This window comes from Rhinatrema bivittatum, chromosome 7 (assembly GCF_901001135.1).
Source record: "Rhinatrema bivittatum chromosome 7, aRhiBiv1.1, whole genome shotgun sequence".
NCBI classification, from domain to species: Eukaryota; Metazoa; Chordata; class Amphibia; order Gymnophiona; family Rhinatrematidae; genus Rhinatrema; species Rhinatrema bivittatum.
In genome coordinates, this window is record NC_042621.1 from 270,913,995 (window position 1) to 270,927,041 (window position 13,047).

A 13,047-nucleotide genomic window follows, 5' to 3' on the forward strand; every position below is an offset into this window, starting at 1 on the left:
CTATTCATTGGCAATCCCCCTCCCCCCCATCCCCTCCTTTTTTAAAATCATTTTAACCTTGCGGATTGTCTCCGGTCCTTCTCCGAGAAGACAGCTGGGAAGGACCTTCCTGAAGTTGTGGGGAGAACTTTTGGAAGAGCTCTTGCAAAGAACCGTATTTGCCAAAAAAAAAAACCCAAAAAACAACAAAACAAACAAAAAAAAAAAAAAAAAAAAGCAAGCCACTACGTCAAGAGAATGACTTCCAAAGAAGAGGCGAAATCGTCCTCTGTGGAAGAAAGAAGGCGAAGCCCCCTGGATCACCTGCCGCCACCTGCCAACTCGAACAAGCCCCTGACGCCTTTCAGCATCGAGGATATCCTGAACAAGCCCTCGGTGCGGAGAAGTTACAGCATCTGCGGGGCGGCTCACCTCCTCAGCGCGGCGGACAAGGCGCCTCCGGCGGGGCTGGCGCTCTCCGGCCGGGCGCTCCTCTCCCAGACCTCGCCTCTCTGTGCCCTGGAAGAGCTGGCCAGCAAGACCTTCAAAGGGCTGGAAGTTAGCGTCCTGCAGGCGGCCGAAGGTAAGACGACCACCCCCCCCCCCCTCGCCCCCCACCCCAGCTCCCGGCTCTGTCCCGACCCCAAGATGCATTTCCAAAGCATCCGCAGAGAACGGACTTCTTGTCTCCAGCCCAGCCTAAGCGCACCTGCAAAATAATAGGAGAACAACACTGCGGGCAATATTTCAGTGAAATCCGAATTTAAGCACCTACGCTGCACTATCAGGGACCGCTGTTACCTCACTGTCCTCAGTTTTATTTTAATAAGATAATTATTATTTGTTTTTTTATTTTATTTTTGGTATTCCTTCCTTTTTGATAGACTTCTTGTGATGGGGGTGATCAAATAATATTTTAAAGTTGCTACTGCTAATATTATCTTTTTGCCTGAAAATGGACGTCTTACCTTGACCGTGATATAATACAGAACTGATAATGATTTAACTTTGGACTTTATTTTGGTAGATAGTCGTTTTAAAAATAAAATCTCACTGGGGGGAGTCATTAGATTCATTTATTGAAACATATACAAGTATTTTAGCGTGAAAGAAATTATTGATATTATCAATACAACATTTTTTTTTTCCTTATTTCCTACTGGCACTGTTGACGTTAGTTTGGGGTTGCACGCAACACCTTTACGGATTGTTTAACCGAACAAAACAAATGTTCTTATTTTCAGGAAGGGACGGGATGACTATTTTTGGCCAGAGACAGACTCCCAAGAAGAGGCGAAAGTCTAGGACGGCGTTTACAAACCACCAGATCTACGAACTGGAGAAAAGGTTTTTGTATCAGAAATATTTGTCTCCGGCTGACCGAGACCAAATCGCCCAGCAGCTGGGGCTGACCAATGCCCAGGTCATCACTTGGTTTCAGAACCGCCGGGCTAAACTCAAGAGAGACCTGGAGGAGATGAAAGCCGATGTGGAGTCCACCAAGAAACTTGGCTCCACTTCAGATGATACCAATAGTCCCGTTTCAGAGTCAGAACAAACTTCGGAAGGCAGCAGGGGCAAATCGAGGGCCACGTCCCCGTCTCTGACCAAACATGGACTCGAGGCTGGCGGCCAGCTCCAGCTGTCCCCCTGCTCCCCACTCACAGACCAGACCACCAGCAAGGACTCTTCGGAAGACGAGGAGGACGTGGAGATCGATGTTGATGACTGATTTTTAGGAGGTGGTTTTTTGTTTTGTTTTGTTTTTTGTTTTTATTTTTTTTTTCCAAAAGCGAAAGACAATTTCAAAAAGAAAGCATGGACAGTGTTTTATATGCTGCACTTGTATTATAGTTATAGAAACTCAAATATTTACAACCGAGGCAGTTTCTTTTCAATAAAAGCAATAAGCAATATAGGAAAAGACAAAACATTCAACGGCTGCCAGATCAGGTAGTTATCATTTTTTTTGGAATGGTGCAATTGTGTATGGCTTCTATATAAATATTTAAGCATATATTTGGAATTTTTTTTTAAAGGTTTTGGTTCGAATAATTATAAATAATTTGTTTGCAGATCCTAGATACTTGGAGAAACACCATATACACGATTGTTTGCGAGCCAATTATTTAAATACTTCAAAGTACTCTATTAGGATTTAAGTTAGAATAAATTAAATTTAGCAATTTTTCTTGCATGCTTAAATGTGCACGAAGCATTTTTTTTTCCTTTTCATTTCTGTTTTTTTTTCCTTTTTTTTAATACTGGGGGTATACCTGTAAGTTCAAAAAATATATAAATATATTTTTTCTTAGTTCATATAGATTTGTTTCTAAAGCCACTTCTGCCTCACTTTATCAAGTACATCTATTTTTGCCATTTTCTGCTATTGTTATGCTTTTATGAAAAAGCTACCTTTCGTATTTTTATATGAAGGTGGTTAAAACACCCCTATAATTATTTTTTACTCTTTATAGAATTTTGCATGCTACGAAGAACAAATCTCGAGAATCATGCATTTAAACAACATGTGATAGGTTATTAAAATGTACAGAGGACATCTTTTTGAATTGTAAAAATTACAAAGGCCTGTTATTTAAGTTAGCATACCAGGGACAGCGCTGGCTTACTTCCTTTCTCTTTCAACTGTACAGAGCTCCCTTTTCCAACACAATAAAATTATTAACATTTTAATAGACGTTCACAGTTATTGTTTGGATTCTTTTGCTTATCGTTTCTGATTGCCTTGGCATAAATGTATGTTGTCTTCTAAACTGAGCTTTGATATGTGCCAGAATGGAGATTTCGCTTTAAACCTGTCTGAATCGTTTGAAATCGACCTCTTTAATACTGGGATAGGATTGATATTTTGGTGGGTGCAGGGAAGAGTTGCCGAGCCAGAGAGGGGCTTCTATTGTTTAAAAACAAAACTGTTGACGTGGACGTGGAGCAATCTGAGAATGACACTAACAGGGACTGAGCCTCTTCCCACACTCAGAAATGCACGATAAATACATGAATCCCTTTGTTTTCTGTCAAATTTGTGGTTCTGAAATCAGAGATAACATTTGGTTCAACTGAGATATGTAAGTATTGCAAATGGAAAGTTAAACTGAATAAGTAAAAGGTGTGCTAAACTAGGAACATTTTTAGAGAGTGCTGAAAGCTTCTCAGTTATTTTGAAGAGATTAAAAAAAAAAAAAAAAAAAAAAAAAAGAAAAGCAGAAATCCGGCGTCGATAGAAAGTATAAGGTGTATATATTTTCCTTGGGTTCTTGTTGGTTTGGTTTCCCTTTTTTTTTTTCTTTCCCGAAGCGTGTCCTGCCTTTTTGACCCGGTAACGTGTGTTTTTCCTATTCTTTGCGAAATTTATGTGAGAAACACAAATCTGGTACGGAGAGGGGGAAAAAAAAAAAAAGAGAGAGAGAGATGCCTCCAAAACTGAGTTTTGGGCCAGTTTCTCCGGGGCGATATAAATCTCCTCTCTCTCTCTCTCTTCCCCCCTTCTCTTTGAAAATGGATGGGGCTGTAATTCTTAGCGTAAAGCATGAAAACTGGGGACAAATGAGCCCTCTTCCCTGATGTGACAAGTGACAATGGGCCATGCACAGCCTCCCGCGGCTCTCAATACGGAGACAAGCGTGGCCCTCCGGAGCAGAAAGGACGCCAGCGTTTGGAGGCCATATGGTTTTTGAATTTTCTTCACAATTTGCAGACAATTTGATGGATTGGGTTAACCCTCCCTTCGACTGTTTAACTCCACTTTACAAAAGCAATAATGGAAACATAGCTTTCTCTTCAAGAGGGCATCTGTGCCCTTCCATGTGTTTTCTTTTCTTCTGCCCTCTCCTCTTGCCATTTAGAACAAGTCCATGAATTACAATGAAATTCACTCTCCCCTCCTGTTCCCCCCCCCCTCCCAGTTTGGAAACACTTGTCTTCCTTTTTTTTGGGGGGGTGGGGTGGAAATGATATGTTTGACTTCTGTCCAGATATTTTGCAAAGCTCTCAATCTTGTCCTTAAGTGTTTTTATGTTAAACAGGCAAATCGTAAATGTTGGAAACTGTGACATTTATTGAGAGGAGCTAGTTAAAGGCCTTTATTCGCTTTCTTTCGCACCCCCCCCCACCCTTTTTTTCCCCTTTTCCTTTTATTCTTTTTGTCTTGGGGAGGATTTAATGAGGCTGAAAGCACTACAATTCAATATAGTCGAGGAATAAAAAAAAAAAGAAAGAGCCTGGAGTTAATTTGGGTTATAACTATTGTCTCCTATGTGCAAATAGGAGGAGAGCTGACAAGAAAAGGCAGCAGAGCTAGGAAAGTTTGCCACACGTGGCAACACGACGGTAATAGTTTCCCCTTTGCAAAGGTTCAAATACGAGTGAGTATTGTGTGGCGCATCGAATTAAGGGCATCAGTCTTTTAAATGTATTATTTCATTCTTCTTATTTCCCTTATTGCATCTGGTTTTATATATACATATACATATATAAAGAAAACACTACTCAAGTGCGTTCGTTAAATATTTTGAGATTGGTGTCCCTTTATTCAATAACCTTTCAGCAATTTGCCTAAACGTTAAAGTGGCTTTTCATCAGGCGGTTATCAAACTTTTAGGGAAGAACACACTCAAGCAAATCTTAGGAAGGATGAAGTTAACCTTACAAAATCTAGCAAACTCTCTTTGTTTTGTTTTGGGATTTTTTTTTTCCGCACCCCTCACCCCCTCCACACACACTCTAGCTATGGTTCTGGGTTGCATTTAATTTCCCCGGATAGCCTGGGGATAGCGACTGCATGCATGGTGTCGCTCTAAAACCAGGATCAGTAGCATTTCGGTAGCGCCCCTCTGACAGAGTGTACCAGGCACGGTGCCATGGCAGTCGTTGGGCATCTGATGAAATGGTACCGTCTCGTTCTGCCCAGTGCTTGAGCTCTGATCATTACTGGGTTATGTTCCATTTGTGAGCCCACTTTGAAAGCGTTAGATAGATAGATGTGTGTGTGTGTGTGTGTGTGGGGGTATGTGTGTGTATGTGTGTGTGTGTGTGTGTGTGTGTGTGTGTGTGTGTGTGTGTGTGTGTGTGTGTGTGTGTGTTTAAAGCAAGCCGCCCTCTAAGAAACTTTACAAGCCCTGAAAAGTCTTTTCTGCCTTTAAATGCTTTGTTGTGAAAGATATACGCGTGGAAAGCTACCTTGCACGTAGGCTCTGCATTTGGTAAACAAAGATCACAAGCAACCTCCCCCCCCACACCCCCCCCCCCAAAAAAAAAAAGTAATAACCGATGAGCTAGCACGCCTAATGATTTCAGAACTGAATGGCAAGCTTGTACGCAGATCCTCATGATTTATTTCCTATAAGGAAGCAAGTCGCCTTTTTCTTTTTTTAAATTTAGAATCAGAAGTGATAACTAAGCACTGCCTGCCAATTGCCTTTGTCCCTCGTTCAGCACTTGGACCTCTCCAAGACTTTCTTTTCATCCATCTCCTCCCCCCCCCCACTCTCCTTGCGGTCCCGGAGCTGCATCTGTGGCTGTGCTGTGCGATACTAAAAGCGAGCAGCGTTTCTTGCGCGTTTCTCTAGTCCTTTATTTATCTTCCGTGCGTCGTTACACTCACCCCACCCCAACCCCCAGCTCTCTATTTGCCGGATACGGTGCTGCTGAAAGAGCGGTGTCCTTTTTTTTTTTTTGCTGTTGTGGGACCGTGGGATTCGGTTTAGGGAAAGGAGCAAGAGCGCAGGGACCCACTGTTTGCGCGTGCAGATGATGAGGTGTATTTTCACATTTACGGGTGCGGTCATGTTTAAGCTCAGCGGTGGCTTTACATGTTTTGGGGTTTGTTTGTTTTTGTTTTGCTTAAGTTGCCGCTTTGAATGGTTAACCCTTTCCTCGCCAATAATGGATGCCATGGCTCTTTAGGGTTTCCTTCCAGTAACCATAACCGCTGTGGCTCTTCAGAGAGACCTTTTATACCAAGCTATGCTACAACCGCCTGCATCTGAGTGCCAGTGCTCCTCTCCGTCTATTTAACTTTCCATTCGTCCCCAAATACGAGTTCAAGATCCACTTCACCAACCGATCCATGCTATTTTCTCTCTAGCCGTGTAGCCCTACCGGCGCGCAGACACGATGACATCATATTCGCCTTCAGATTTGGTTTCAGTTGTTGTCTGTGAGTCTGCAGTCACTATAGTTTGTCTAGAGCCCGAGCAGAGGAGAAATTCTCGTCTCTGGTTTATCTTTCTTGTCACCTATATCACATCAGTGACTTTGTCTTTTGGGGGATTGTATCTACAAGTGCTTGGAACGATATAACTGAGATCCATATTTTATCCTGTTCACTTACCCTGAGACTCCCAAACGGAGAATAAACCCCTTCTGAATTATCCAGGAGGGTTGATGCAGGTTGAGTCAGTGGAATTCAGTTCCTTATTTTATGAGGTGTCAGGGATGATGTCAAACGTGGCAACGATAACTAATACTACAGTCTGAGGGACCAGAACGTGGTAATTAATCCCAAAGACTTAAGTGTATTTTAGTTCAGGAGAAAAAAAATCGCTAATTCAATCGTCCGGAAAATTGAAGTTTGATGCATGAGTCCCTGCTGAAAGGAAAGGCTTTCTTTTTTCTGATTCTGATTCTGATTCTGCGGTTGGATTGGGGGCTGGTCTATTTGCTTGCCTACAGTCCCCTGAATATGGTCTGCAGTCTTCAGAACACACAATGCAGTGTTGATTTCACAAACTTTTACATTTTTTTGTCTGTTTATTTACATAATCGTGACATCATGACCTGCTATGGTTGATGTATTCGAGCAGATGTAAAGGTTATGTGATTCAACCTTTACATCTGCTTAAATCCGCTGCACGTATCATAATTTTTTTTTTTATATATTTAAATATCTGGAATGCTTGCTGTTGCCATTTGTATTACAAAACCAGATATGTGCAGAAGGAAATTAAGTAAAAGAGCACTACCTCCGTCTCTTCTTCTACGCTATTGTTATGGATTGTGTAAAGAAGGCTACAGGATAGAGGAGACAAGGAGATATTCACAAACATATAACATGATTCTCTTTTTTTTTTTTCACAGCCCTCAATCATGAGAACAAGAGCATGATTGTAGTGCAATCAGGCAATCAGACAACTCTTCACTGTCAAATATATAATAATTTGCATTATTTTTCTAAGTGCAGCAATTCGCTATGACCCCCAGTGCTGCATTAATGCCATAGAAAGTGATATCACTGAGAGCGCATGGGATATTAAATGTGTAACACAAACTATTTAAAATCTTTACTTCTGTTTTTATTGTTATTTACATATGTGCTCTGGTTGAGTGACTTAAACTTTATAACACTACTTTTTCAAATAGCAATTTCGAACCTAAAACGTTTGACTTACAGAATGTTTGTGTGAGAATGCCAAGAGAAGTCTAGCCGCCATATTGGAAAAACTTCTTGGAGTCCCCTTTCCTGGATACTCTGCTTCTCTCCTTCTGTTTAATGCCAGCTTATTTCTAACAAAAGCCTGGGAGCCGCAGCCTGGACCCCTTATGTTCAAAAAACGCCTTTCTGTTACAGGACTCCAATATTGTTTGACATCATCCAAAAACTACGATTTCATGAAAGCTACTGGATGTTTGGAGATTGCTGTAGATCACATAATTTCTAAGGAAATTACAACTTACGGTTTGTTTGTTTTTCCAGATCTTCATTGGTAGATTCTCACACATTTAACATCATGCTTGGTCAGACCCTGTTAATTTCCGCTAACTGCTATAATGGAAAGGTGTCTTCAGGGTTGGATTTAAGGAAATATAGTTCTGGAATAGGATCCTATGCTGTAAACAGATATGCATATTGATTAAAATATGTTCAGATAAACCAAACAATGCTATTAAAGTGGTTACCAGTAAAGTGTTAGGTACCAGAAAATCATGATATCTGGCTAAATGAATCAGGGATTATCCATAACTAACCTGTACCACACATTGTGCTGGACACACTGCAGAATTACACATTATGGTATGTCCTATATTAAACATGTATTAAATAATAAATAGTTATATATGTATATATTTTGACTATAAAAGTGTTAAAAGGTCATCTATTTTCTCAGGAAACGTTACTGACCCAATGAAAGGCCTATAGTCCTCCAAAGGTAATCACAGAAATATTGAGTTAGACCAAAAAGAGCACATCTACAATTTTTTGGTTGACCCCTTTTCCCTATATATTCAAGTGGCCTATCACAACAGCCACAATACTTTGCACATGAAACAGAATACCATATCGAGTTTGATTATTGGACTTCTCTAACATCTTTTTTTTTAAAGAAAAGAAGTGTGTGACAAGAAATAGATCTTTGGTTGGCCAGTGAGCGTGACAAAGCAGTTGGGAAGGCTAATATTCTTGATTGCATAAAGAAAGGTATCACTAGTAGAAAGATATAAGTAATATTAATTTTCTACAGGTCTCAGTGAGGTCCCACCTTTAGTACCCAGTTCACTTCTGCAAGCCATATCTACAAAAGGGCATTGACAAGGTAGAGGCAATTCAAAAGAGGGCCATTAAAATAGTGTATTCCCAAAGGAAGTGGAGCTAAGATATACCCTCTAGAAGAAAGACAGGAAGGGGAGAATGCAATATAAACATTCAAATGACTAGCAGACATTAATATAGTATCAGGACTAGCATATTCCATAGAATGAAAACTTCAAGGATGAAGGGAAGCTTAAAAGAAACCAGAAAAATAAATCTTCTCTGAGAAGCTGGTGGACATCTGGAACAGACTTCCAGCAGAGGCTACAGGAGTAAAAGCAGTGGCAGAATTCGAGCATTCATGGGATAGACACCAAGGGACTTTAGTGGCAGAGGGAATGAGCAGACCATAGATCCAGTAGTAAGACACAATGGACAAGCATAAAAAGGATGGCTGGATGGACCCAGTGACCCTTTTGTTTTTTTTACTGACATCTTCTGGGTTGCTATGTAGGCAATTCCCTATAAACTGTGCTCCTACTCTTGCACTCACTTATGTTGGCTGCTTCAGTGACCACTTTGAATTATGTTGTTATGGCTTGGTATTGTTTAATGTTCGTTCATGGTCCCGGACTGTCGTTCTCTCTCTTTGATATAGTCTGTTGTGTGTAAATCATTATGATTGCACTACAAATAAACAGTGCTACTATTACAGTACATTATATCCAAAGATATCCATAAGGCAGGTATGCACTATCAATAGTTGTTTCTATTCAGTGGCTTGTGATTAGTCAATGGGGAGGTGCAGCAAGATTTTATTTCATAGATTACCACCTATTATTGTACTTAAGACTGCAAAAGGGTATTTATCAAACTGAATTTGTGGACTTTTAACTCTTGATTCGGAGGAAAAACCTTTAGTGCAATCAACAACATTTGCTTGGGAAATCAGGCTCTAAGCAATAAACAAATAAGCAGAATCACTGGGGAGGCCACATGGTTATTTTGTGACAGAAGTACTGCATCTTGTTTATGTGGGTTAAGTCTGGAGGGGCTTCGTGTAAGTACACGACTATCCAATGTATTCATGCAGGTAATGACTCCCTACCCCCTCACCCAAACCAAACTAAACAGAGAAAGCCAAGGGTTTAATTTTTTTTCAAAACTGCTGCACATGGGTACACAATTGGGTAAACCCTTCGAAAAACAAGGGACCGGTCAGAGAGGCGCCAGCGCTCACACAGACCCTCAAAGGCGTCCACCCGCGAGATAGAGGCCGACATTGTACAAAAAGAAAAGAGAGATTGGGCCAACTGGTAATATTCTTGAATTTCCGATTAAGAAATCTGATGTGAAAATTGGATCTTCTCAGACTGTACACCTGTATTTTCCGAAATGGAAAAAAAAAAAAGTCTTACAAAAACGACCCAACTTTTCAGCACCATCAACAGCAGGGAACACTACTTTCCCGTAGAGAGTTGCTTGAGATTGTTACTTTTATTTACAGTTTTGTCAAAGCATAAATATTCAGGAAATGAAAAAAAAAAATCCCTCTGTATGAATGTTTATTCTTTATACGATATTGTTTGAGTAAGTGCACCTGGAACAAAAGGGAGCCTGGCAAAAATCTCGGTTTATCGCAGTTGGAAAGCTGAAGAGGGACCCTTTGGGCGTGTCTGCTATCCTTGAAGTTTGTAAGACGCCTGCCATCGGCTGTAAGGCTTATCCTCTAAGGCTGTACGATAACAATCCACGTTTCTTCGCTTTTATAATTCGCATTTACAGGCGCCTTTGCACAACCGCATATTTATATGTTTGATATTTAATCAATGTCTAGAATTTTAGTAAACTTTAACAGTTTTTCGGCTGGTCAGGTTCCCTATATTTGGGGGGTTATAAATCTAGGGGTCATGAAGGGTGCCGTGACAGTTATGAAACGATGGCAAATCGGGAGGCACGGGCGGAGAAGAGGCTTTTTCTTTTTTTTTTTTTTGTGTACATTTGCAGCAATTAGAAGCACAATCTTTATGCTTCCGAAAATACGGGAGGTCTTGCGAACCAAAAAGATGAGGACAAAGGCGCAGTTCAAAACCTCCGTGAACGGGTGCAGAGGTGGAGGGTGATCCTGAAAATCCCTAGATTTGTAGAATGCATAGGCAAATACGACCCTGGTCCAGCAGGAAACGCAATATAGAGAGAGAGAGCCGTGAAGTACTGCTGGAATGCGATTCAGATTTTCCATTTGAACAAGACTCCGGAGAATAAGGCAAATACCAGTTCACCGCCACTGCCTCTAACAAGTGTGTCCAAGGTTCAAGTGTCATCAAATAAAATTGCCGCAAATGCCCGAAAACAACAAGATAAACATCTCAATTGAGAAGCCAAGGCGGCTGGGGTTAGGCAGACAGAGGCAGAACCATCAATTTGGTGCGAACATCTCACCGGCTGGGTATTTAAAGAGTGGAGGGGGCACATCAACCCCAGGATGATCGGCTGGGTGTAAGCGGATAGTTTGTGCCTCCGCCCGGCCCATTAACAAGAGGCACTGTTTCCATGCTTCCATTATTTATTTATTTATTTATAGATTCTTTTATACCGCGGTACTATACATCACCTCGGTTTACAGTGAAACAATACAATTAGAAGGGTAACCCTGGCACGTTAAGATCTGCGGGGGATGACCTTCAGGTTGATGTGAGGGGACCTCCACAATGGGTGGGGCTTCTGACCCGCAGTTTATCAGCTTTTAATCGAGACCTCGGTTGGGCTTATTTTACAGGAGCAGCCATCGCGCCAAGCAATCCCCCCCCCCCCCCGGTGGCCCCCGGATTCTGGGAATAGCTTTAGGCATAGCCCGGCAAGCGGCCCGTGCGCTTTACTGAGTCGCATTCCCCGTCCCACTTCGAAATAGCCCATTCTCCCCCTGCTTTGCACTTTCCCTTCCATTCGGAGCGCCAAGAAAACTGATCCGGAGTCGAACCGGCGTCGGGATTTTTTTTTTTTATAAGACGCTACTACTACTATTACTAAATCGGGTGGGGAGGGGGGGGGGGATAATAATAAAGTTATTGGCCCTACTAGTTGTTACCCTGCTACCTAAAACCCGGAAGACAAACAGAACTGGATCTCTTCTTGCACTTGGACATTTCCGCCCTCCCCACTTGCGTGAAATCTTGCGGGCTGGGAATTAATTGTTATCTCATCAGCCCCCTTCCCCCCACCCAAAAAAAAAAAAAGGCTCATAAAAAAAAAAACCCCGAGAAAGCGTGGGAGAGGAGCCCTATCCGTCCCACAAAGTGAGTGCATGTTCTTCATACCTCATTTCCCAGTTTACGCAAGAGGAAGGCATGATATCATCTTAATGAAGCCAATCCTTTCTTTTCTGTTCATAAATGGTAATCAAAGATCCGCCGGGAAACGGCTGTAAACACCAATGGGGTGCGAAATATTGGGAAGTCTGGAAAAAAAATGCTGAGTGAGGGACCCACGTGAAGATCACCTTAGCTGTCAAGGAGCATTTTTCCTTTCCTTAGAAAGGGAAACATGCAGATGCTGGTTGAAAGAAACGCATCTTTTATTCAAATCCGTAAGGAATAAATAACGCCAGAACAGTTGTGAGTTTTTTCTTGTTTTAAATCACATCCACTTAGCTGCTTTTTTTTTTTTCCCCCTAAAAAAAAAAAAAAAAAAAGGAGGTGGTGTGGGGGAGGGGACGAAAATGATTGCATCTTTAATTAGGTGCTTTACACGATGAGGATTTCTTTCTTTTTCTTTTTTTTTTTTACTATATAGAAATGTGGCTTGCAAAGGGCTACACCGAAGCCGTGTAAGCTGCAAAACTGCTGGATTGTATTACAGCAAGGGAAAAAAAAAAATCACTCTGGCTGAGTCGTTATCATTTTTGTTAACTTTTTATCGACTGTTTGCTAGATGGCGTGTCACTAAAGTGTATGATTTGAGATGAAAATTAGACAGATTAACCTGAGGGGAGAGCTTGATTGATTACTAAGTAGGATCAATTTGAAAGTTTTAGCCATAACGTTTCTGTAGAGCCCCTTAATACTTCAAACTTCAATTTTACGGGCGATTGAACTAAGCATGTTCCTGACAAAATTGATATATGTATTAATTTGCTTTAACTGTTGATTAATTACTCTCCACTGAAAGAATTATATGGAGCTGTTTGCTTCAGATTTGCATATTAATCAAATTCTAGTTGATAATTCAGTTGGCGCAGTGGATTTAGGGGGGGGGAGGGGAGGGGTGGGGAGATGGCGAGGCAGCAGTGGCACCACCCCGTCTGCTTTCCAGGCCAGCATTTTTTTTTCTCCTGGTTTTTCCCCCTTTGCTCCCTTGCTGCTTAGCTGCCTGTCTAGCGCATTAAAATCAAAGATGCAGAACGAGTTAGCCTGGCTATTTGGTGAAAACAGAAATTGCCTGTCCAGTTTTATGATGTGCGCAGCCTGAGCAGGCAGGCTCTTTAATGTGCCCTGTCAAAATGTCTGGGATTTAAAGGGGAAACGGCACAATTTAGCGCTGGATAATTAATGACAAACCACCTCGATAGTTATCTGAGCATTATT

General features: G+C 41.5%; 1 protein-coding gene across 1 annotated transcript; it reads left to right on the forward strand.

Moving 5' to 3' along the window:
• The first annotated feature begins 237 nt into the window (after positions 1-237).
• LBX1 (ladybird homeobox 1) lies at positions 238-1,716 on the forward strand. Its single transcript, XM_029608018.1, has 2 exons — positions 238-562; positions 1,224-1,716. Exons 1-2 carry the CDS (start codon positions 238-240, stop codon positions 1,709-1,711), a joined length of 813 nt encoding a protein of 270 aa, XP_029463878.1. The 3' UTR covers positions 1,712-1,716.
• Positions 1,717-13,047: the final 11,331 nt, after the last annotated feature.

What these genes read in the sequence shown, in the direction of transcription:
- LBX1 (XM_029608018.1), top strand. Translation starts at nt 238, where the DNA reads ATGACTTCCAAAGAAGAGGCGAAATCGTCCTCTGTGGAAGAAAGAAGG. An exon ending in CGTCCTGCAGGCGGCCGAAG is followed by an intron (nt 563 to 1,223) that starts GTAAGACGACCA and finishes TCTTATTTTCAG; the next exon opens with GAAGGGACGGGATGACTATT.